The 27,444-nt window shown below is 36.5% G+C and overlaps 1 protein-coding gene across 3 annotated transcripts in view; it reads left to right on the top strand.

Annotated features, from left to right (window-relative positions):
* LOC117431500 (teneurin-2) overlaps positions 1-27,444 on the top strand; it is a 414,128-nt gene that overhangs the window by 190,605 nt on the left and 196,079 nt on the right. Inside the window, exon 1 of one of the 3 annotated variants that reach the window (XM_058996099.1) lies at positions 7,427-7,878. The exons of the other annotated variants lie outside the window; for them this stretch is intronic. Within the exon in view, the coding sequence (XP_058852082.1) occupies positions 7,830-7,878 (49 nt within the window). The 5' untranslated portion in view covers positions 7,427-7,829. Of the gene's footprint in view, positions 1-7,426; positions 7,879-27,444 lie in introns of those variants that run through there. 3 annotated transcript variants of the gene reach the window in all.

The following is a 27,444-nucleotide window of genomic DNA, read 5'->3' as shown; positions in this document are numbered from 1 at the left end:
CAAGATCAGTTGATCGAAGGTTGCGTGATGGGGCGTAGACTGATAAGAGATCAGATAAAATAAGGAATACAATATGGAATGTGTTGTAGCTTCTTATTAAACAAATGTACCACTTCAGAGTTTGTAGTCTAGGTTGCTTATACATTACGACTCATCATCCAGTTACTGTGCTTCGCATATTAGTTCAACTTCTTATTTCGGATAGAATAATTCCAGGCGTATAGACTTTTCAAACTTCAGAGACAATAAGTTTAATTTACTTACATCCATGGCAGTCAAACGGGTGGATAATCCTTCCATTGTACAGCAATATGTTCAACAACAATACAGCTGCATACGAACAGTCTTCAGTTTAACTACAACTTATATCTTCTTAAATTCTTATGCAGTTACAACTCTCCTATTTCTTATGTATGTCTGTATTTCTGACTCTATGTATAATTTTAAAGCACACCTGTATGGTCTATAATATAGCTACATTATTCAGATGTGCCTACAACCAGCTGTACTCTATTTGCTCTAGCTACAAACTAACTGCGTCATCTGTCCCTCTGCCTTTCTTTTATTTATTTTTTTACCATTTTCTTTCAAACTCGTATTTAACAATACTGCCTGAACCAGTATTGTTAAATACCAGAATGCCATATTACAAAACATAAATTCTGTAGGCATTACTAAAATAATGGTGGAGGATGAGCCCTCATTGTCATGTATATGAGACTTTTTCTTTTTGCCTCGGAATATCGTTCAATCTTTTCTTAATCTCCTCCACCGTTCTTATAATAATGCCTACACTCTAGAAGTAAAGGCTCTCGTTAGGACCTTGCTTTGCCACTGTGGGGAGACCTTTTTAGGTGCTTCTAAGAACCTTTTTTTTACATGGGTTCTATATTATCTAATGCAGACGTTCTTTTTTGTCATGTAAGCTATGAAATATGTATTGAAAATTGGAGTTTGCAAAACAATACAGTATTATAAACCACAATTTACAAATTGATTTGATCAGAAGGGTTAGAAAATGTGGTCTTTGCAAAATGTTATTAAATGTTTCTATGTCCTTGAAAACGATGTCTCCTTCTTGCTGCAGACAAGTCTCCCACATCACTTTGCCTTTTATATAGCCTACTGTCTGACTGCGGCAAATTAACGCCTGCTTTTCAGAGTTCTTAAAATAATCAAGCAAATACGAGGCCCGCAATTACCGGCAGCTTTAATAAATTAGATGGAATATTTACTATACCTCATTTTCAAAATCCCCTCCCAATTTTAGCGGTTTCGTTCAGAATCGCCCCACAATTATGCATCAAGGGCTAAAGCGCACAGAGACATTGCCCCCGCAAATCACGTATTAAATGCGTGTGTTTTATAAATCCCATCCAAGAGATCAGAACCCTCAGCTATGTGCAAGAGGGTGCAATGAGTGATATTTCCATAAGAATGTACGTTAAACAAGTCCTACATTAGACATTTAGTGCGACAAAAGTTAAGTGCAGTTAATTGCATTGAAATAAATGGCTACTTCTCACTACTGTCAAGTCAGGCGGGGTGCTGACAACCGTAATTGATATCTACGACCCCCTACTGTCTGTCTGGTTTATTACAGTATATACTAATGATACTCCAAAACCGCCTACTGAACATTTTACTCATTACACTCACAAATTAAAATCTGTCCTGCTGACGAAAGGCAACGTCTGGCATTTTGCCCCCCCCCCCCCATATGCACTTTCAACACTATGGAGATTAGACGAGTAGACAAAACAGCTGTTTGATCAATTTGTATAGAGGGTTAGCAGCCTTGCGGTTTGGTAGGTCCTTCTATACCCAAGATGTCACAAACTACTGATGTTTTCTGAGAAACAATTAAAAAGTGGCTGTTGTCCGTTCTGAAATATATACTTTGCTTCAAGTCCCCCCCCCCCCCCTCCCCAAAAGGAATGATCCCTTCACAACCAATTGAGAAAATGCAGACTTGTCTCCTTGAATAAGTACCTATCTGATTGTTAAGAACCCCCACTTGGCATTGATATGGCAGGAGTTTTGTTTACCCAACCCCTATATATATATACAGACGTGCTCAAATTTGTTGGTACCCCTCCACAAAAAACGAAGAATGCACAATTTTCTCTGAAATAACTTGAAACTGACAAGAGTAATTGGCATCCACCATTGTTTATTCCATATTTAATAGAAATCAGACTTTGCTTTTGATTTTTTATTCAACATAATATTGTAAATAATGAAACAAATGAAAATGGTATGTACAAAAATGATGGGACCGCTAACCTAATATTTTGTTGCACAACCTTTAGAGGCAATCACTGCAATCAAACGTTTTCTGTAGCTCTCAATGAGACTTCTGCACCTGTTAACAGGTAGTTTGGCCCACTCTTCCTGAGCAAACTGCTCCAGCTGTCTCAGGTTTGATGGGTGCCTTCTCCAGACTGCAAGTTTCAGCTCTTTCCATAGATGTTCGATAGGATTCAGATCAGGGCTCATAGAAGGCCACTTCAGAATAGTTCAATGTTTTGTTCTTATCCATTCTTGGGTGCTTTTAGCTGTGTGTTTTGGGTCATTATCCTGTTGGAGGACCCATGACCTACGACTGAGACAGAGCTTTCTGACACTGGGCAGTACGTTTCGCTCCAGAATGCCTTGATAGTCTTGCGATTTCATTGTGCCCTGCACAGATTCAAGGCACCCTGTGCCAGGCGCAGCAAAGCAGCCCCAAAACATAACTGAGCCTCCTCCTCCTCTGGGGTCAATTTTCCTCTTGCGGTCGCGCCCAGGGAGGTTGGCTACAGTTCCATGGATCTTAAACTTCTTAATAATATTTGCAACTGTTGTCACAGGAACATCAAGCTGCTTGGAGATGGTCTTGTAGCCTTTACCTTTACCATGCTTGTCTATTATTTTCTTTCTGATCTCCTCAGACAACTCTCTCCTTTGCTTTCTCTGGTCCATGTTCAGTGTGGTGCACACAATGATACCAAACAGCACAGTGACTACTTTTCTCCATTTAAATAGGCTGAATGACTGATTACAAGATTGGAGACATGTGTGATACTAATTAAAGAAACTAATTAGTTTGAAATATCACTATAATCCAATTATTTATTATCTTTTCTAAGGGGTACCAACAAATGTGTCCAGGCCATTTTAGAATATCTTTGTAGAATAAGCAATAATTCATCTCTTTTCACAGCTTCTTTGCTTTATTCTATGACATACCAAAGGCATGCAAGTATACATGATAAAATAGCTTTTAATTTCATCACTTTTCAGGAGGAATGCAGCATTATTTCAATGAGCTGTAAGGGTACCAACAAATTTGAGCACGTCTGTATATCTGTATCAATAATCCCACTTAATCACAGTTTTGTATTAAATTGAGAACCTCATTATAAACCCTTTCTCTCCTCTCAGTCTATCTCCTGCTGTGTCATGAAACACAGAGTTGGCACAGAAGATATTATTTCACAGGTTTCTCAGTCACATTTCTTAGTTACCACCAAAGAACAATTTCATTTGATTGGCCTGGCCTGTTCATTTTGTGTGATTTGACTGAAAAAGAGGGCCAAGGATGTGTTGGTCACTTGTATTACAGGTCTGTGTTCAGATGAAGCTACAGTACAATCCAAAATAATATCTCTTCCTGCACATTTATCATGAGGGAAAAGGAAGGAAGAGTTTGTAAGTATTTTCTGTAATGTCAAGATTGTTGTTTTGAAATTAAATCTACCGACAACAGTCAATGTCAGTACAGTAGTCTCTACGTACAGGAACACCTCCTAAGATAACACTTTGGCTTAGGGAACAACCTTGGGTTGAAACAGAATTTTTCCATTGTAAATGCTCCACTTAAAGGAACAGGAAGTTCGCTTAAAAGAACACCTTTTTGACACTGATAGCTATTCGTTGCTAACCAATTCAAAACTGATACAGTACTGTTTTGTAACCTGATAACTCATCATCATCAAACTCAAATTCAAATGGTTTATTCAATCTTTTCAAAACTGACTTGCTGTGTTATTAACCTCTGTGTTCAAATTCATGCTTCTCTTGAGTAGTGCTCTCGTATTCATAATTACTGTTAGAGACTGTTTATGGCTTTGATTTGATTACTTGTGATGTGAAAGGCAGATTTCTTTTTCATTATTTTTAGTGGGGTGCCTCTGTTCGCGCCTAATAAAATATCAGGATTAAATGAAACTCTCTTTGCATAAACTGTTTACAGTAGATCTATTCAAATACATCCTTGATCTCTTCTAGGAGATCACTTCAGCTGGTGTTAACTGTAGGAGCCATTCATTGCATCATCATGCATCATGCAAATGTTTCTCGTATTCTCTTCACACGTCAGATGCTAATTAGCAAATATCTAACTAGTGTTAGAAGATGAATCACTCTTGGGAAGCTGGTTTGGTCTATGAGCTATGCTGGATGAGACTGGTGTAACAGGGATGCTGAAAACTACAATTCACTACGGCTTATAAGAGGATAAATGTTTTTTTTTTTTGTTTAAATTAATGTATGATAAAGCACTGGGTGAGAGGCAGAACACCTTTTAGTTTCATCTGCCAGGGTTACTGCAGTTATTTAATCAGAATTTTTTTGTTGTTGTTAAAAAAAGCCCTACACATGTGTACCTGTGAGGTCTGTATTTCTAAAATGTTCTATCATCTTACATTTTTCAGTCATTCTTAATGGGTTTTACAATTATTGAACTCTTTACAATGGATTGAATACAAAATCTTTGGAAGTTATTTCAATACAATAGATTTGCCTCATATTGATGCTGAAGGACTATATTTAAAATCAGTTAGGAAAACTATGCTGACATAAATGCACCAAACGGATTACTTTTTCAGTAGATAACTGTATGTGTCACTGATTGTTTCAATTAGTCTCAGGGGTCTTCCCTTGGCATATATTACTGCCTGGCACTCTCTGTATGTCTGCCTTGGCACAGCAGTAATATGGGTTTGGATATATCCTATGCCCAGTTTATGCCCAAATGTGGAACAGTATCTTCATACTAATAATTCAATCTATTTAGGCAATGTAACACATTTTTATAAGCAATAATAAGTGGTGTCCTGGAACAACTTGATAACCCGCAATTTCATTTTTTGTAAAAAAGCTATGCAGATATCAAACCCATGTTATTGATCTCCATTACCAAATTAATAACATTTTCTGATTGTTAAAATGCTTGTGTCAATTATTTTCCATCATCAGTTTTTCAGAAAACATTTTTTGATGGCAATATAAAGCTAAATTAGCTCAATCTGATTTGAGTGGAATATCAAGTGGTTCCAGGACGCCAGCATTAAAGAGCAATTTCCACTGCCTTTGCTGATAATGCTATGAAGAAACATGTGGAATACCTTACCCTTTGCTGAATTCTGTAAGCACGCTGCATAAAAACATCAGACATAAAGACATGGTGCTATTGTTTGCAGGTTTATAGCCCAATGAGAATCAGGAGCATTAGAGATTCAGCTCACACATTGTGTTAAGATACATTTAACAGGAGACGTAGTTCTATTTAAAACATAACGAGACATGTCCTTGTTGAAACTAAGAGATATTTAAGTGTTTCTCTGGCTGTGTCGTGTGGCCCAGTGAAGTCAGATTTATGTGTGAAATCTCAAGGGCCTTCCTCAAAAGGTTAACCAGCCTTTGTTCAAGCTTCCATAGTAAAATTAATGGTCATATGCCCCCAAAGAATACTGGTTGAAGTTCTGAGGATAGTAAAATGTAGAAGCACTGGCTTTGATCTTGACTCTTGATGGGGAGGCATATATTTCCATGAAATCTGGTCATATAATAATATAAAACATCATGTGTCAATTCGGCATTGCGGCTCAGGGCTAGTGGGTATTCACTATTTATTTATTTTACTTTTTTTCTCAGCTTGGAAGGTGTGCCTGTTTTTTCTGTCATCCTCTGCACAGTTCAGACGGTGACAGAATCTGCTGTCAAGACTGGTGTCTGCTGGGGGAATAAAGGGAAGGAACAGGGGACCTCTGGCAAATTAACACCAGCCTATCGCCTTCTTCACAAGTAAAATTGCTTTGGTGATAGAGTGCTTTATCTAATATTATTCGCAGAATTAAATCATCTGTTTAGAGAGTTTATGTATATTTTAGCATCGGTGTTGCTTAAGCAATAGAACCCTGATTCGGGGACATTACCTTCTAGTGGTTCACCAAGTTAGGAAGCGAAGAACTATGGCCGTACAGAAAAGAATTCATTTGTATGGGTTTGACTGTAGAACCCCATGTTAATACCTTTAAGGTATTACTGTTCTGTTGTTATAGTTTATGCTCTCTAATCCAGCATTGATACGTTTCATTATATATATATATATATATATATATATATATATATATATATATATATATATATTAGAAAAAAGTAAAGTGTTAATAAAATATACATACAGGATAAACCTTGGGAGGGAGGCAGAAGGGTAGTTGCCTCTGTAATTGTCCCTGATAATTTATTTAAAACCTCTAAGTTCCTGCATGATCTTGCACTATTATTTCTTATACATTTTCTATTTTTTTAAATTGATGTCAATGCAGTTTACTTTTCCCTGCACCGTGTTTAGTTTTCTTTCTACACAGCTGAAGAAGGGCTTTCGTCCGCAATGTACTGAAATAATTGATTATATATATATCTTGCACATTGGCTTAAGGGTATCTTGCTATCAGAAGGTTTTTGGAAACGTCATGTTTAATGGTGCCATTCAAATCAAACAACTCAATCTTATGGATTCAAAGTCTAGTGTATAATACAGTATCTTGAGGCAGCATCACTATATTACTATTCATATTGAATAACCTGTGTTCCTTTTACTGTATTGTACTAAATTTCAGATTGACCAATGAAAGAGGATACAGTCCTTTAGAAAATAATGTATTTGAAATGACACAGACTGAAATTAATTATGATCAAAGGCCTGCAGGGTGATTGATGAGAAATGAATAATTGCATTTTAGGAATTAGACCTTGTCAATCCTATGGCACAGCTAGGACTTTAGTCTAGTCAAACCTCACAACTCCACCTCCCTCCTGTAACACTTTATATAAACTGTGTTACCAGCATTATAGAGATAGCAACATTTAGTTTCATGAGAGATTATTTTCATGAGGTTGTTCTAATTTACTGTAGGCCACAACATTTTACAGGCTTAAAAACACCCCTATTATAGGTCTAGAGCAAGATTTGTTTTCAGTAGCAACTTGTACCAAAATCTCTTGCAGATAAACTTATTTTTCTGCTAGTGTACTCAATCTCTCTCTCTCTCTCTCTCTCTCTCTCTCTCTCTCTCTCTCTCTCTCTCTCTCTCTCTCTCGTGCATGCTTTTCTGCTCCCTCGCTCCCTCTCCCTCACTAGCCCACTCCCTCTCCTCCTCTCTCTCCCTCTCCCTTTCCCTGATGTACACGCGTTGTCACATTCCAATGACTTGCCTCTTTCTCTCCCCCTGTCTTCACTCTCACGCCTTGCAGAGCTGTAGTCGGAGCTTGCAGGCACACGGCTAGCATCAGTCATGTGCAGAGCTAGGTTGGAGCAAGAATCCCGCTTTCTGTTTACTCCAGCAAAAGATTAAGAGGTGGTTTTCTTTTTATTAAGCCACCTCCCCATCCCCCGTCTCTCTCTTTCTTTCCCCAAATACCTGTGGCCTCTGGAGAGGACTAAGCAGGATCGACAAAAAGCTATTCAATTTAACTTCAGAACCAACAGCGTTTTTTTTTCTGTGAATAGAAGGACTTGGCTTCTGTAATTTGAGACCGACCGTCAAGTGGAAAGGCTAGAGATGCTTCCCTCTGGTACTCACAGGGGAAAAACGCTTGCTTGTGAGGCAGGTAAGATGTGCCTTCGCATTGTAGCTAGTCGGATGAAATGGATGTGTGTGGTGATTTTGTAACTTGTTTAGAAAAGTGGTACCTTACATTGAAATACATCTAATTAAAACCTGGATAGGTAACTTAGATGGTCTTATTATAAACCACAGCAAAACTGTCTGTAATTTATCTATGGTCTTTTTGTAAGAGTGCAAATAAAAATAATAAAAAAAAAACAGTATCAAGCTATTGATTAACTCCTTGTGTATGGAAAGGCACTACACCATATTAAATGAATCCCTAAGTGTAGTGATTATTTTGATATTTAATAATTGTATCACTGTGGTTGGGATGGCAGAGGACAATTAACATCATTGCTGTTTCTTCTGCACTTAGACATTCATGTGAATTTGAGGACGGGAGTAGTATTTTAAAGCTGTGTGGTTTACCAGCAGCTAGCCAGCACGTTATGCTTATGATACTGTGGATGGGTTCTGCACTGCTTTAAACCAAAAGTTAGATTTACTATTCACTTTGTTATCTTTTGTAAGCTTTCTGCAAATTAATATTAAAAGTAAGTACATATACTTTTTTTTTTTTTTTTTCTCTAAGTTGAATTAATTTCAATAGTCCAGCCAGGTTGTGTTGTTTACACATGGTATATGCCAAATATTGGTTGGACAGACAATTTTCTGCATGTGTTGGCTGTTTTATTTAATGTTGTGCGTGGCATTTTCTGTCAGTATTTGGCTGACACGTCCATTGATTTCCCTACCCTTATTTTTTTTGTTTATTGATTATCTTTCTGTTCTAGCACCTATGGTGTTAAACTGTCTTTTCTATTATATGTAAATAAATAAATAAATACATACATAAATAAAATAATAAAATTCCAAGGTAAAAAAAAAGGATTAAACAAATCAGTTTGCTTATCATATTGCCATCAGTCACAAAAATGATCTTTTGCTTTCAAAGTATTGACAAGTAGAGGCAAAATAACACAGATATGCAGATTTTTTCGTGGAGGATTTTTTTTTTTTTTTTTCAGTTTAACGCTGTGTATTTACTGAATCAAGAAATAATAACATAGTCCAGAACTGAAGTATTCTGTCCAAGCCTGCAGTATTATTTGAAAAGGGTCTTCCAATTAGATTACGATTTTCAGTGTGTTATCCTTGGAATAATGAAAATATTGTAGGCGCAAATTTTAATAGAAAACGGCAACATTTTCTTGGTAAAATATTCTCACCTTAAGACCAGCAGTTTTTCAGGTGAAAAAAATCTTTAAATGCCTGATGAAATTTATGCTTAAGCAACTATTCATATGGTGTATTTCTGTTTCTTAATTTTACAAAGAAAATCAATCTTTCTGGTTTTCTTTACACGCTGCTGTGCTTGGCTTTTAAACTAGTGTTCTCCAGTAACCTTCAAACTAAGAAAGCAATTACCGCTCTAGAAAGTCAATAGATTTTTTTTAAAACCTTTAATTTGTAGTGAATACCTTTTTAATGATATTTTATATACATATATAGACTATATACAATAGCCAATAGCCACTATTAACATTGATTGTGCACTATCTATTCAACTGCTTTACTGCTGTAGTGCAGTTTATCCCTCTAACAACATGCGGAATCCAACTTGCATTGCTTCTTGTGGGCTGAAGTGCTGTTTCTTGTGTTGTAGCTGTAAGCATGCACACAGAAATGTATGCACAATGCACAATTTACCTCCCTTGGTTCTCACTAGGTGGCAGTGTCCTGCGGCACAGCTGACAGTATTTTGGGAAGACTTGTGTTTTGTGCATCTAAAATGTGTTATCAACCACTTAAAATAAACATTAAAATGTGTGATAAACTAAATGTTTATTTAATTTAAACATTTCGTTTTATGTTAATTTGTTATTTATTTTTATTTTTGGAAAGTAAAATGGTCCAGCCAGGTTTTTTTTTTTTGTTTGTTGTGGTCAACATTGGTCTTTTAAAAAGTCAAGACGGGGAACAGACTTTTTTGGACTGTTAATCTCTATACCACCAGCCCAGTTCCGGTCCCAGGTGATTATGGGTTAAAGATTACATGTGTAGGAGGATAATCTGTCTATAATGGCCACTCTGTGTGTATTCTGTATGTTACATCACAATTTTAGGATATTTTTCAGTTCCTTGAGCAGATTTTTTTTAAGAAGGCACTGTCACCAGGTTGTTTTCATACACTACTGAGAATCTGTGCGACAGAATTGCTGAAGTAACACTATTTTAATTGTGTACAGAGACAGGTGGCCTATTTTAAACCTGCATATGCACTGACTAGTAGGTCTGGTAGGACTTTTAAATTCCCTTTATCTGTAGAAAAGCAAAAAGGTACACCACAGAGTATATCCAAGTGTGATAGGAGATAAAAAGTGACACAGCATCCTGGAACTTGGTGATAGGGTTGTTGTGTGATTTACATGTATTTTAGCAGCTTTTAAATTGCAGCGCGGCTTTGTTATACAAGTGTCAAGTATGTTTTGCATATTATATACCAATATTTTAGAACAGCCCGCTGAGGGTTTGCATTGCATTGTTATTCAAAAAGAATATCACAGTATGAATTTATAAAGAACTGGCTGAATAGACTTACTCAAATGTGAATAATTACAGTTCCTAGTATACCATATTAAGGCATGGCAATAGGATTGTGGTAAGGACCTTATCAGAGATAACTGACAAGGGACTGGTCTACATTTTTACTGCATGCTGCTAAATGAATGTGGGTGCAGTGTGTATTATTTAGTAAGGACCATGTATAAGATTAGGATATAGGACCTTAAAATGGTCTTGCAAACGCATTGTTTTTTTTGTTTATATATAGGTAAACAAATGGTAATCATGAAGCTTATGCTTATTAATATTCGGTTCAGTGGGTTAATATTGTTATTTCCTAAAAGTCAATGAGCTGCTTTAAAAAACAGGCTGTCCGTCTTAAATAACCCAAAATACAACTTGCTTTCATGTGTTACTCCTCACCTGACATTACAAACTAATGTCTTATGTCAGGACGATGCTGTACAATTACCCATCGCATAGATATCCTTTGTGTATTAAAAGGGAAAGATTATAATTAGAAATATGGAATCCATTAACCCTATTTGCCCTTAGCATCATATTAGCATCCCATTAGAGACTATGGGACTTAAAAGAAAAAAAAAGAAGAAAAAAAATCCCATTATTGTTTCTAAAAGGTAATGATTTCTAATTTGGTAAGGATGCTGTAGTAAAATGCAATCTATTTTTTCCAATATGCTGTTATTGGATTATCTCTTGCTATTGGAGTTTCTGTGTTATCTCGTGAAATACAAGATCTCACGGTGGCCTATTGATCAAAATACGTATTATAATCACTTAGCTGACTTCTCTGACCATTAAATTGATAAATTGTTCACCTTTGCTTTAATTTGCCAGCCTCTTATATATCAGAATTATACAGCTGCTATATGTGGTTAATAATGCGTTTAAATGGCCAGGGATTAAAGCCTAGGTGGAAAAAATAAATTGAAAAAAAAGGACCAGGTGGTTTTATAGTCTGCCAAGGTGGGGTGTAGGAATGGTATGAGGATACTAGTCATGCAAAGCATTTGTTTTATTTGTTTTTGCTAACATTTTGACAATGTGTGTCATTACGTAAAAGGTCAGATGCTTTTAACAGTGTGTAAAACCATCAATCACCTTGTTCCCAAACATGCAGTAAACACCAAAGCTGTGGTAGGCAGATCAGTATACCAAATGCTTCTCTTCCAATGTTTGCTTCTCATCCTTGAGCTAGCAAGAGCACCCCCTGCTGGGAAAACTGATGCATAAACCTGAGAAATAAACTAAACTCATAAAACTGAGCAATAAATGTCTATATTTCAAACAGCCAACTTCCCAAAGTTTCAGTATGTTTAGCATACCTTTGTCAAGGGAAAGTGTGTTTGAAAACAAACATTGGATGTATTTATAGGCTTTTTGATGCCATGGTAACCACACATTTATTTCTCTTTAAATCTAATGTCTTTGTGATGTCATTCACTATGTAGCTAATTATGTAAAGATCTACTGTTCCTTTCTATTTAAACCTTCAGGCATCATGGTATCTAGTCTATTTAGCCATTTATTTTCTTTTATTTTTCTATATTGTACATTATCTACTTTATTTTTTTCTAAAACCATAAACTTTAGGTCCTCCACGGTGTGTCTGTTTCTTGTAAAGTCCTGAACTGTTGGTTCACGTTCTTTTTTATTTAGTATATTTGAAAGTGGTTCTGTATTCTTTTATATAATGATTTACCTGTCTCTCCTACATATTTTATTTTATTACATTTTATGTAAAATATACCATATACAAGGTTGCTATCCTTAGATGATGGATTTTTTAAGAATGACTTTCTTTTCTTTACTTGTGATTTCACTCTTATTTTTACCAGTATATATGCACACTTTACATGTGTTTTTACAGGTTACAATGTCCCTTAATGTATCTATGACCCCTTTGTGTTTACTGTGGACTAAAATGTCAGCTAAATCTGCATCCCTTCTAAAAGTAATGATTGGTGCTTTCGGAAATATTTTTGTCACTTTTTCTGAATTATGAAATATATGTGAATATATTCAAACTATAAATAAAAGCAGTTAGCTGTTTTTTATTTTTTATCTTCATTAACTCTTGTATTTCGTAAAGCCTAGTAGATCTTTGAAACTTGTATGGGAGCATTTCTCCACTATTTTTCAATATATAGGGTATACCTCACATGCAGCTGCTCCAATACACAGGTGTGTCTCTACATTACTAAATAATAATAATGATAATAACAATAAGCAGGTGCAGGCAGATAATGGGGTTTTTAAATTGCTCTCTGCGTGCAAATCAGACTGGTTTTGCATACAAATCTGAATGTTCAAATCGTTTTTCAAAACACATGCCCTCAATTAAATGAAATGTATCCAGCAGGTTGATGTCTAATAGGTTAGAAATTAAGTTTTCCTGTCAATATTTCTGTGAATTTGTCATGATATCCTTAGGCTACAGCATAAGGGGACATCAAGAAAGTGTGCCCCCATAGGGTTCTGTTTTAAATAGCTTGTACACTATACATTTTTTTAAGTTTGTATACTTGCCTTGTATTTTGAAAGATTCTGTTTGCTGTTTTCCGCGAAATGCTATCAATAACAAAGTTACATATTGAAATAATAGACTACTTTCTTTAAAAAAATATATATATATAGATATACTGTGTATATATATATATATATATATATATATATATATATATATATATATATATATAATTTCACTTCTTGAGCTATACTGGATCTTTACGAAGTATTTTAAAAGCCCTATAATGCTGCAAGAAGGTACAGTATGCCACTACTGAATTGAACGCCTTTTCAGCTAAAACTACCTTTGGGGAGAGGGTCCCTGTGCAATGCATTTGCAGGGTGAGCCATACAGTCAGGGGTGTGCAGGTTCTGGCTGCGCAAAGCTATCATTTTGAAAAATGATAATATTAAAGTTTTACATTATATTTTAAAAGTTTTGGGTTACTGCAGGTTTAAGGAGATTATTGTGTTCTCTTTTGAAATAAAGAAATTAGAAGCAAAAAGCTATTCTCCAAATGACGCCAGAGTACTGTTTCACTACAGGCTTTTTGTTCTGCCGCAAAATAAGCATTGGAAGTGATTATGCAGGTTTCAGTCACAGGAAGCTGTTATTTGATTGTATAATTTCAAGGTTATCACGATGAGATGAAACTACTAATTTGCTGGTTGTTCCTGAATGAGTAAGCTGCTTGCCATTATTGCCATCAAAGGGTACATAAGAACCTTTTTATTTTATTGTGTTACATGTTCCCATGTGTTGCTACAACTGTTTACGTAAGGTGTGTTGTATTGTTTTCATCCTCCTGCTCACTGGTAAATCCATCTCAGTTACATATGTGAGCTGGAGGATGATGGGAAATGTAGTTCTGAGAGGTCTATGCGGGTACATGGGAAGCCATCTTGAGGCAAGGAATGCAATGTAAGTTTAAAAAAGTGGTCGAAATGTAAAAAAAATAAATAAATAAAACAATACACACACCTTACGTAAACAGTTGTAGCAACACATGGGAACATGTAACACAATACAATAAAAAAGGTCCTTACGCACCCTTCAATCTGTCATAAAATCTAAAATATTCAAAATATAATGATTTTGATACATCATGTAGCATAAATAATGTTATATTGCTCTTGAATCAGCTTTCAATAGTGGAGAGTTTCTTCTTAATTCATTTCCCACTTGGTAATCTAAAACCACCTTATTTTATAGACCTGCAGGATTGGCATACTTAATGCTGTGCATTATGGGAACAGGCTTGGTGGGATTTGTTTTTCTGCACCTATCAGTACAAGAATAAAGGAATACTTGACATCAAATATGTCTTCCTGATATTCAATGTATAACAAGTTGAACATCCTATTATGTGTGTTCTGTTTTTTTTCCGATTATGCTAATTTGAATAAAAATTGCTTCAGAAAAGTCTGGTTTTGTGGATATGATGTTGGGGAGCATATTAGTGTTGCACTGTGCACGGGAATCCAAAATAGAAACATTGTGCACTGAAGCTTGTGTAACGCTAGTGTGGTTCCCCGCCTCATCTCTTCATAATCACACTAGAGGATTTTTTTTCCGAAGCAGTTTTTTTCTCTGGCCCATTGATTTTCAGACCTGCACCGGTGCTTTTGTTACAGGGGTGAGGTGGGACGCAAATTCAACACTTATGGTCGTAACATTTGCCAACGAGAGGATGAGACTTCTTTCTCAGGGTGTTTTGTATTGACACAAAAGACAATGAAAAAAGACTTGTTAAGACATGTGTCTAATACACTCGGAAGGCTGTTAGAAATAGCTTTCCGATAGTTTTGTGTCACACAATGCTCAATTGGAGAGCATTACATGTCTTTTGTACACTCTATCCTTATTGTTAAATGCAGCCCCTTGTCATTACAAGGTTTTATTATAATGCAGGTGACCTAACAGTTTAATGTGAAATGGTACACAGACAACTTATGCCAAGTTTAGTGTGAGCCTTCTAATGTATTCTAATGAGAATGCAGTGTGGGTGTCTATCTCTGCACAAGTGTATGCCTGTCTGTCAGTCATTCGTGTTCATAGATATAGGCCTCAAAATAAAAAAAACATCCACAACACACCATATGACTAATACTGCTTCTGGCATGTCAGGTGAAAGCGAGTGTGTCGTGGTCTGAGTACCAGGGAGTTATCTGACCAAGCCATTAGGTTCAAATCTCCGGTATTAAGAATTCCTTTTGGCACTGATTCAATAAAAGGTTTAAAGATTGATGCAACTTCTCGCATGTGCCGCCTGCTAACAGAAGGGTGCAAATAATTTCATTTTTACTTCTCAATGGTTTGTAAAATAAATGTCCCTGACTAGTCTAGACGATGGTTGGTATGAATGATGGAAGGGGAGCACACTGGGCTCAGCTGGGCTGGTACTTGCAACCTTTTAAAAACAGCAAATATGATAGAAAGACTATTTAACCCTTTTATTGTCTGGGATATGTTCACAGCCTGTTAATATTATCGTATTTAAAAGCCATTTAATTGACATCATGTTTAATAATACCTTTGTATACAGTAACCCCCAAGCCACACAGAGTTTTTCTAAAGGAGAGTTAAAAAAAAAAGTCTCCATTATTACCACACATTTACATTTCACTGTGGCATAGCATTAAAAGCACAGCAAAGGGAAGTGTAGAAAGGCATAACTCATTAAAGGGTAGTATATGCATAAAGCAAACCCTCTACAGTTCAGTCAAGCATGGCAAATGCATGCATAAATGTAAGAATGGGACAATGGTAGTAAATGACCTAGGAAGCGTAGCAGACTGCCTGAAAATAAGGCATGCAAACTTCCCCATAGTAAACTTTCCTGACATTATAATGGTTTGCCACCAGATCGAGCAATGAATTGAAAACTATTACTGTTGGCTGATGGCGGAGCATTTAAAAGGGGATTGTGTCTTTTGAAGAGACACCAAATCAATGTGGGCAGATGGAAAAAAAAGTGCAATGAGTTTTTGAATCAAGGCTAGGCACATTACCATTAGAAGAGGCTGCATTTGGAGGGGGATGCATCTCCAGGCCAATGTGACCTTGGTTTGGGGGAAGATGACAAAGTGGACTCCAGCCTTCATCTGACAGGAGCACCATCGCAGCGGGCTTGACAAATCGCACACATTAAAATGGGGGGCACTTTCGGCAGCACCAACGTCCCTATCCATCAGTCCTGATTACCACACAAATGTCAGCTGCAGCACAGAGCACATTTGTCAAAGCAAATAAAAAGTGGTTGTTAGTAAAAGCACAACCTGTCAGGCTAATGTACTGCAAGCTTGTTGCAGGGTTACCGGTATGTCAAAAAAGTTAGCAAAAGTATGCTGGGGATCAACTATCAGCAGGCTTAAATACCGGTATCTATTTAGTTGAACTACGACTGTACAAGGAAACAGGAAAAAAAGGTTATTTATTTTGTCATGCTGGCAGATTCTAAAATGATGTAGGCTTATGCTTCTTTGGATTTCTGTTTATCTACTTGGTAAAATGTAAACTCAGTACTATACTGTAGTTGTTTTATTATGTAATAGCAAACTCCAGACATCAGTAAAGGACTTCTCAATAAAGCATTTGTCTACTAGAAGCAAGCTGTCTTTGTCTATGCTTTTTGTATTGACACAAAAGACAATGACAAAAGACTTTTTGTCAAAACATTTGTCTAATTTTTTATTAGTAAGTATTTGTATTACTACGGAGTGCCTGATATATGATGTGGGGAGGTAATTAAAAATGCTTCCAGAGCGCTTAACTATATACTGTAGTACTTATACTCAAGAGTATAAATCAAGGAAGGTTCAGTATAGTGGAAAGAGTTCAGAGACCAGCAACTTGACTAATCCCAGGGCTTAAGGGTTTGAGTTTTGAGAAAATGTTGAGGGGACTGAACCTGTTTAGCTTATCAAATAAAAGGACTGGAAGAGACTGGATTAAAGCTTTTTAAATCCTAGAATGGGGTCAGTCCTACTTCAAACTTAGCACAGAGACCTGGACCAAGGAACACATTTGGAAGTTGAGTCTTGACAGATTCAGGACAGAGGATAGGAGGCAGTGTTTCACACAGACAGTGGTGGGTATATGAACTAGGTTGCCAAGCCATGTTGTTGCTGCGGATTCATTGAGATCCATCAAGAGGCATCTGGATGCAGTTCAGTCATCATTTAGCTATTAGTAACTGGACAAGCATCGATGGGCCAAGTTGCCTCTTCTTGTTCTGATGTTTGATTTTTAAATTACGGGTTAAGGGACACCTTGACAACAATTGTAATCCATGAATTTTATTTATAGAAGCGATACTTTCTAACAGGAAGACAGAACATCAAGCAGGTGCGATTGACACCCTCTTTCAGTGGAAAGCAACAACAACTGTTACCAGAAGAGACCATGACCTCATTATCTGTGCATGTAAAAACATGTCACCATTTGAAAGGAAATGATCGTAATGAATGCAAATTCTGTTTATACGTGAGTAAATATTTGAATGATATTTTTGTTAGATGGACAGCAGTTTTGCTGTATTGGAAACTCAGCAGGCAGTGCCGTTATGTTCTGTAGAGGTATAATGGAGACATTTGATAGATACACCAGTCAAAACATGTAGGGATATAATTAAACCAATTAACCTGTCTCCAATGGGACTGAGTATTTGTGGTTGTTAAGCTTTGTTATTCAGGGAGCCTTTTAGCTTGAATTGAAATCTGTAGTGGGATTCACCTGGTTGAATATACTCTTCTGAAACTTTTTTTGGCGTGACCCTGTGGGCAAATGCTACCCCATACTAAAATATTAAAATACCCATAAGCCTTTAGTGTGGTTTTGTAACAGAGTTTGGCCTTTATTGTTTGTTCAAATCTCCTACGTCCCAACAAACAAACATGTTAGACATTCAATTCTATACCAAGGAACTACAAAGGACAGACAAAGGCTGAGCAAGGCTTCTCCAAGCTATTTATTTATAGACAGAAAATACATCTCAGTATTATAACAACAGAAATCCAACCTACTCTAATTTGAAACGGAATACAAAAGGGAATAGAAAACAGACACACACACAAAAAAAACATTTGATGCTTGTCTTCGAAGTACATAGTGCTAACAAAACAGTCCCACTAAATCTTACCTGAAATGTATTACCATCATTCTCCTATTTCTTTGTCAACTGAAGGAATGCAGTCATTGATTACTGATAAGCAGGGCCAAAGCATGACTCACCAGTTTGAATGTCTTTATGTTCCTTCTTGTGGCCTCTATAAGAAGAATGCAGGGATGCTGTGGTAGTACAGCATTAAAATATCTGAAAGAGTGATCTGTAAATGTAATTCATTTGTAACTTTGAAAAAATAACATTAACAAATGAAATACACATTTACCATAGTGTGCATTGCTTATATTGGAAAATGTAAGACCAACAAAAGGGCCTTAATTTTGTAGCCCTATGTACTTAAAAACCAACCCATATATTCCAGTATTACTTAATTAATCCTTATGAAAAACTTTACCTGGAAATGTCAACTTTTTTTTAAATTAGGCTTGTCTAAAAACATCACAAGAGCCTTTGTTTAATTAGTCATTTCCAGCCAGTTTCCATTTTACATAGCAGGGGGAATGGCATTTTAAGGTCTTCTCATTAAGAACAATGTTGCACTTAAAATTTGAATTCAGACAGAGTCAAAAGACTTAACTGTTCTTCACAAATTGATTTTAAAAGCGGTGTCAATGACAGCGTGTTTGGTCCTGGATACCTTGGGATGTCTCTGTATTCATAGGCCTTAAAGGCCAGGCATTAAGTTAACCTTTGTTACATACATAGGCGCCTGTGTGGAAGTGGACATTTCGATTGGCTTTTGAATCAATTGTTTAGCAAAGCAGCCTACTGCTGTTCTTGTGAACTAATTTTGAATACCCAGACTATAGAAAGTCTAATAATTGCCCCTTTTCAGGCGTTATAGCAAATGAAGTAATGCCATAAATATATATATAATATATATAATGCCATCAGAAAATGTGTGTGTGTGTGTGTGTGTGTGTGTATGTGTGTATATACCACCAAGTTATCAGAGGATGAAATGCGATTGTTGTAAAAGAAGAAATAAGACGAGATGGTGGGTATTTGGTTAAATGCGTTGCACCTTTCTATGTATTAAACAGGATTTGTAAATTTGCTCTTCAGTGTACTCCTTTAGAACATCACTGTACCTTGTATTACAGGTTAAACTTGTTGTCACCTGATAATAGAAGGAACTTTCACTGGAATCAGATTCTTTTTAAAGGGGTGTTTAATAAACTGCCTGTTTATTTGAGTAATCTATTCCAGGAGTTTGTGGAACCAAATGTTTTAAAATACCATTGGTAAAAAGTGCTAATGGAAGGAAATCTTTTGCTTTTTCTGCAGTTTCAGATTGGAATGCGTTGCAGATGGGACTTCGATCAGAGACTTCCCATCGTCAATTTAAAAATGTGTTGTTTCATTATCTGAAGATGCCCTGTGTATGTGTTTGATATATAGAGTTTTAAATGTGTATTGTGTGTTTTCATGTGATTGATGTTGGACGCCGTTGTAAACAAGCTAATTATAGCTTATATGGCCCTTTTCCAATAAATATAATAATAATAATTTTTATTCCATCAAAAGTTCTCAATTATAAAACTAGTATTTTCAAAGTATAACTCCCACGATCAGCTAGTTTGTTTACTTGCTGTGTAATAGCAATTTAGACTCCCGCTTGTATGTCTCCCTTCCATTTCAGACATTTTATTCAACGTCATTTTTTTTCTTGTTTTAATTATTAAGGTGCTCTGTACACACAAATGACAACTTGAGGGGATACCAGCGTGTTAAAAAAAACCCCAAAAAAACCCCACGAGATTAACCTCAACTAATGAGACTTCTCCTTTTAACACACACATACAGAGTTTGGCACTGGAGTGAGTATTGATCTTTTAAATAAGTAATTGTTCCTTATGAGGGAGTTCACGTTTTTGAAAGGGGACAGTGCCCAATTAATTAATCTCATGGCCAGTTTAGTATTAATGTAGCTTCTGTAACACATCTCACTGCCAACAAGTGATAAATTATTTCTCTTTGTTATTCTCATCCTGTTCTAAGGTCACAAGCTGCTCATGAATTAAACTCTGATTAATATAATTACCAGGCATTCAGTCATTATGCAAGGTTTGAGTGAATACCTTTTCTTCTCTTTATTCCTGTGTTTTCTGCCATTCCTTGGGAGTAGAGTCCTTGAAAAGTCTTTGTTAATGCTTTGTATAAGAATAAAGTCTTTCTATTTTAAGATGTTGATTTCAACATGCAGTACTGCCACAGTATGAACAGGAGCCTGATAAGAGTTTGAATCACCCTTTATAACACTGTCAATGCACTGTGGAGAGCCACTATGGCACTGAGCGAGTAGCGAGTGGCGAGTCTGAAAGTGTATAGATTGTTTTTGATAGTTATGTAAGCGTTCCATAATGTTTTGGTGGTATAAACCTGTTTTCCAAAATGGCCCATAGAGTCTTCGCTTGCGAGATTGTAACTTGCAACCGGGAGAGGCAGCTTTTATATATTACAGAAATGATTCAGTCATGTGGCAGGTGTTGTCATTTCTTTGTTTAACCCTGTAGTTATATCCGTTTTAAAAATGTTCACTCTTTCGGAGAAAGCACATAGAAAAATGCTGTTCCGAAAAAATATAAACACAATTGTAACGTGCTTGGTTGTGCTGGTCAGGTTATTATTGTAAAACATTTTTTCACTAGATTAGATTATTAGAAAAGTAGCATGAAGCCATCTTTTCACTGTTGTTATGTATTTCATGATGGTAGGATTATGTATGTAACGCACTGTGGTATTCATTTGTAGACTTGCTTACTGGTGTCTGAAGGAATGTGTAGGTGCAGCAGGGTATATGCATTTAATTTCAATGGAAGTGTCACTGATGACTCATTCATTTTATACAAATATGTGCCCCTTGTTCCATCTGTTGAGGTTTAGCACTTCAATTTTCTGAAATGGCTCACTGTAGCTAACAGGTACATTATTGCAAAATGGGTTGTTTTCTTCGGTGGCTCATTAAAGATGGGAATATATCAAGAAATAAATGATCTCAGGATCTCGTCACTTCAAACCATTATTTATATATTTTTTTTATTTTTTATTTTATTTTGTAATTGAAAGGATAGATACAGTTGTTAGCAAGTTACAAATAATCACTTATAATACACCCTTAAACATGTGGTCTGACTTTTAAAATATAATTCCTTTCTTGTCTGTTAACTATTTTTTTTTCTTTTTTTGTTTTGCTTATATACTGTTTGTATGTTGTTACTAAGAAGTGGGTTGCAGTTCACAAACCATTAGCTAAGGTGTATATTACAAGTTGGAGACAAGGCACCCATTGCATAGCGATTTGATCCAATACTGGTTTTGCTATGAGTTTAATAAGACACACTTGAGCTTGTTACCTATACAGTGTGGCCGAGAAACCAGGAATGGGTGAAACTGCTATGCAATAGAAGTCTTACTTTATTTCCATCACTGCATTGTCTGTTAATATACTTATGTAACAAGTAACGGTCATGTAACAGCATTATAAATAAGTCTTGCTATCCAATAATGAATACATATTTAATTCAAGACCTGCTTGAATTGCATTGACTGACTGACTGTAGCACTTTCATATCGTGTTTGGTGACATAACGAGCTTAGCTGTCATGTAACAAAGGTGTTTAAATAATGCAGCATTTTTTCCCTATTGATTATATAGACTAAGACAATAATTCTTGCCAAGGGCACTTTGGTTGTCGTTGTCCGATGAAATACAGGATGCTGTGCTCACTCATCACGTCCACATGCTTCCAACGTTTCCATGCCAATAGTTGCCAAGCTCTTATTAGCTATAACTGTGAAAGGTCTATTGTAATTGTGATTGAACTCCTCCTAGTTTTTTCAGTGAGGCTTCAGGGAGTTTGTTGGGGATCATTCTGAGAGATTAAGAGCATTGTTGTGCCTGCAATCACAGCTGTCCTCCCATTTCCACACAGCTGTTGATGAGCATATTTATTTTAGCAGTCCAGTCATATACTTATTTCTATTAAAGAGCTTTGAACCCCATACGGTTTTATTTATTTTTATTTTTTTAGAGAACCATTCCCATTAGAACCTGAATATGTAACGCATACTGGCCTACTCTTGCAAGTACAGGCAATTTCATTAAAGGAATACTTTACACTCGTTTGTATAATATCCATTTTAACTGGTCATTTCCCCATGATATGTGTTTCTGATCACCATTTATTACTGTTTCTGCACACACTGAGATTTAATGAAGTCACCAGCATTTACTTCTGGGGTCTTCTCTGAGTAAGCCTGAGCATGGTACATTGGACTGTCCATTGCAAATCTTTAACAAAATCACTGTTTCATGGGGGAAGAAATTCCCGGTGCACACTACAAGTGCACCTCTAGTGGTCATTTTTATATCAACCTTGCTTGGGCTTGCTCAGACGGCTTCAAAGGTAAAATATGGCTTTATGGCATTTGAAATTTGAAACAAATAGACAGCCAACAAAGGCTGCTTTCTGGTAGAAAGCACATAATGCCATACCACAATGCAGTGAACATACAGGCACTAAAAAATGATGAAGCTGTGTGAAACTGAACATCATTGTGGAAGACTGCAGCTTTAAACTGGAATTTGGAAGTGGCTTTTTTTTTAACTTTATCTTATCCCTTGATGAGAAAATGATAAAATCAATGTAATCCACAATATCAGAATGACTCATATGTTCGCTAAGCACAGACATGAATTGTTGTGTCTAATCCAGTTTTAGCAATATCTTGTCGGCAGGAGAGCTTCATGCTTCATTAGCTTGAAATATTTGTTTTCGACCCCCCCAACCCCCCACTCCACCCCCCATTTTATAAGGTATATCTGTTCCGCTTTATGATTTCTAAGGCTGTTACTTCTAGAATATTGATCCTTGATGCCTGTGTAAACTGTTATAATTACCTGTTCAACACTTATAATGCTTGCTACGACATGAACTACATATGTACCAGCTGCTCGCTACTTTAATGCTAATTATCATTAGAAGGTCTTAGTAGGAGACCGTTCCAAGAAGCGATGATTTCATCTTGTGCTGTGCAGGTTTAGAAGTTAACTGTATGAATCTTTCATCAATCAGAGCTTGGCAACTATTTGCATTTCTTCTTTTATGAAAACGCACACAGCTGGGTGCTGACATATAAAACATTTGTATTGTATGAAAGAATACATTAATGGTGGTTGTAGATAGACCTCTTTGTAATGTTGCAGTTAAAAACCCATTTACAGAAAGGCGATGCAGCTTGGCAGGCTGATGAACCATATGATGGGCAACACGTTTCTGGAGTTCATTCTATGTTGTTGTAGCCAACAAAATAATTCCATGAATCTTACTTGTTTTGCAACTCACTTAGCTACGCAGGTCTAAAATATGTGCATTTTTTAAAGAAAGACGTGTAATAGAAAACATGGATTTTCATTTGGTTGTGCATTAGATTAAATGCATTTTTTATACACTATGTTTGTGAAAACGTATGTGGGTAATCCACTGACAGAACGGAGAGAGACATGGAAGTTGTCATTGACACGCCACACAGGTGTGGCGGATTTATTGTTTGATACAATTAGCAATGGTATATCACAGGCGACCATACAAGTGTACAAAAAATAAAACTAAATGCAAAAACAAAAACCTGTGCAAAAGCAGGTATGAAATAAAAGGTTGTTGTGCAGTGGTGATGCACTGCTAAAAAAGGAGGTCCTTGTAGGATTTAAAATCCCTAACTGATCCCTGCTCTTTGCAGGAGGTGAACAATCCTGACCCCGGTTCCACACACGGTGGTCAGATATTTGGTTTCTTTTTTGGTTTCTATTTTCTTTCATTCTTTCGGGTTGATCTTGTATCATGGATGATCTTGCCCTGGCTCAAGAGCACGATGGCGTGTCTGCATTTTATAGCAACATGCTCCGCTGGGACACGCCCACCAGCCGGTCAAGGAACTGCAACCGTCCAATCCTCAGCAGCACGTCAGAGGCATGGTTCCGAGAAGCTATTGACAGTGCATTGTCCCAGTTACAGCATTATTCTCAGGAAGTATTTTACACTTGCACTTCCTAGGTGTTTTCACTTTAGCAGTGTTTGTCAACAAGCATGTTACTGGCTGAAAGCCTGTCAGTTCATAGAGGAAGAAGTTAGTTGGTTTGTGACAGGGAAGATGCTGTTGACAGGTTGGGGACAATTTCACCCTCAATGGCTAAGGAAATGCAACACTGTCTGAAAGCATGATTTGCAAACGAAGATTATTTTATGTGGTGTACTACCAGATATTCTGAAGTGTGATACTTTGCAATGTGACATTTTGTAACAATTGTAAGTCACCCTGGATAAGGGCATCTGCTAAGAAATAAATAATCATACTAATAATATGGTTTAAAATAAATTATAATTAATGATAACATATGTTTCTTTAAAAACCGCAAATTTGATACCCACATAGCGAATAAAAGTGCATAGCAGGTTAGATTCATGAAACAATTGTTAGCTACAACAACATGGGCTTTTTCACCTTTGCTGTTTTAACAGAAAATTGCAGCATTCTTTAAATCTCTTTTTTTTTTTGCTACACAGCAGCATTTTGTAGCTTCATAAGGTGGCCATCATTCTTTAGCCTTCAATGTTTATTTAACAGAAATCTTGCTCGGCTGATGAGGGTACCAAGGGAGACAGCAAAAACACATTCAATATACTGTGTACATCAATCACAGCAGTAATACATAAGCACAACATACAAATACGGACAGAAACACAATAAAGTTAACGAAATGCATTGAAATTGATTTTGAAAACAGAGACCGGGGGGGCAGCCATATTGTCTTCAACCCCTAATTTTAATAATGCAACTACTTCCAAAGCTGACTTTGGCCATCATTTATTCATCTATGTCAAGATGCGGTTTTAAGTGAGGGAGTCATGTGATAGCACAATAGCTGCTCTGCTTCGATGTGAAGCACTTGCCTTCCCTGAGAATGCTTTTCATAGCACCCGAGCACCACTCATGCGGGACTGTCAACAGATTCAAGTGTTGAAAAAATAAAGCATATCAACCACGGAAAGGCCATCTTCTTTGCACTCGTGGATCCAGAGTGTCATCACTTTGCACTTAATAAAACAGAGAAGGCCTCCAAAATACTCCATCTTTGTTCTTAGCTTCGTGGGGACCACAATGTTAATTAGCTGTTATACCACCGCAATCATATTACATTTTACTCTTAAAAAATAAATAAATAAATAAATAAATTGATTGGTGTCTGCTTACTGCATTCTTCCACAGTAGAGACTTTTGCAATGAATCTGTCTCTCCAAAAAACATCACTTGTTTCACAGCGTACTGATTCACATAATTACCGTTCACTAATTAGGAGTGTGTTACTTGGGGTTTTGACCGTCAGCCTTTTTTTTTCCCAGCTGCTTATATCCGAAAAATAGTAATTTATCGGTTACGACTCTGAACGTTTTCAGGGTTTTAATGCTGTTGGATGTCTTTGAGTGGGATCCACTTTGATTTATTGTGTTGTATTTGACTACTAAATGTATTCAGAGCTACCACTACTACTAATTGCTGGTTGTCTTTCAAAACTGCTGCTGTAGCCGTTATCCGCACCAAATACAAATACAAGTAAGGACCTGGACACAAGATGTACGTTTCATTTAATATCCAGGTACCCAAGCTTCCTCTTCCCTTAAACTCGGCTTGTTACTATGTCAACGAGATCCAGGTGCAAATCAGCTACTAGTTGCTGCAGTGGGAGTAGCTGGAGCTGTCTTCAAGAACAGACCTTCTGAATACCCACTTTCCATATGTCCCATTTGTTTATCACAGTCTAGACCCCTTTCCCTTTTGTAATGTAGTCCACGTAGGCCCTTTTCTGTTAAAAACGGACTGCTTGCACCACAATGCATCGTAAATGTTTTTCTTTAACGGAGCTGTGCCATCTAGAAAAGAGAATCCTAATTGTATGCCTAGGTACTAATCTCAGATTCTGTCTTTCGACTTGCCTGCTACCTTGCTGCTGGTTTGGGTCTGAAAGATATAAATGACTCCAAGTTGAGATAAAAGAAGTAATAGCAGGAGAGAAAAAAAGATGAATTTAAATTACTGAGAATGCAACACAGGCCAACCTATGTATCCGTAAGGCATATTTATATCTTCATTTTAAACAGATTGTGTTTAGCAATGCAATTACTGAGTGCTAGTGGGATTATGACAGACAAGGCCAAACGGTAGATAAGCTTAAGCTTTTGAAAACCTGACCACAATTTCCTGACCAAATAGAGATTTCTATCATCTGGTTATTATACTCACTATAATGCAAATACAGTCATAAATCACAACATTTTGGTGACAGCAGGTAAAAAAAAAAAAAAAAAAAAAAGCTTCAAAAGGATCTTGAATTAATAATTGAAGTCTAGCAGAACCTCTTTCACGCTAATAGTAGATTTGATCCTTGGGGACTCTACCCCAGCCCCCCCCCCACCCCCCCCCAGCCGAAAAGACTTTATTTGGATTGATAAAGAAGACAGCGAAGTTAAAGAAATCAATGAATGGTACTGAAAAGTGCTGTACCTATATATTATTTCTGATCTTTACTAAATAATGTTTTAATATTTGTCCCGAGTATAGATTTATCCATGTCACTATTAACTTAATTGCTTTTACATTCATATTTAATAAACATTGACTACATATACATCATCATGACAGGCTCTGTCTCAGGTGTGTTTTCCATATGCGCTAGGTTATGGCTTGGTGATTTATATTGCAAACATTACAGCACAGGTGTAACAACTGCATAAATAAAACGCTAAGAAATTAATTAAATAAAAATGAACTTCAGTCTGGTTGTCTGGATATTCTTGTTTATGAATCACAATAGCTTCATAAAATTTATTTTTTCATGCTGATGCTCTGAAGAGGTAAAGCGATTGAAAAGGAGTATCCAAAATAATTATTTATATGAATGTGGGGATCTTCAGATCTTCAGTAATTTGCAGTTACAATTAAATATGTTCTTTCTTGAACATGTCAAGAATAGTGAATCGTGTTCAGTGTACTCTTCTCTTAACGTTGAATGTATTTTCATGAATGCAGTGCAGCGCCATAGAAACTGCCTTCACACGTTTGTTTAAGTTGGCTTTTAGCTTTGTGGAAAACAGGTGAATTGGTGTTCATGCATTATTCATCCTGTGCACATCACATGCAGCGCTACAAGCTCGTCAAAATAGCTTGACTCTGTCTCTGCCATTAGCCATGTCTCATTTAGATCAGCATCGTTCAGTCTCTCTATTGTTTTCAAAACAATGTAAAAGCCGTCAATACAAAGAGCTTTTCATGACAAGGGAGGCTTGGCA

This window comes from Acipenser ruthenus, chromosome 22 (genome assembly GCF_902713425.1).
Source record: "Acipenser ruthenus chromosome 22, fAciRut3.2 maternal haplotype, whole genome shotgun sequence".
In the NCBI taxonomy this organism is placed as follows: Eukaryota; Metazoa; Chordata; class Actinopteri; order Acipenseriformes; family Acipenseridae; genus Acipenser; species Acipenser ruthenus.
The sequence above is the reverse complement of the archived record's forward strand: the minus strand, read 5'-3'. Positions and strand labels throughout refer to the sequence as shown.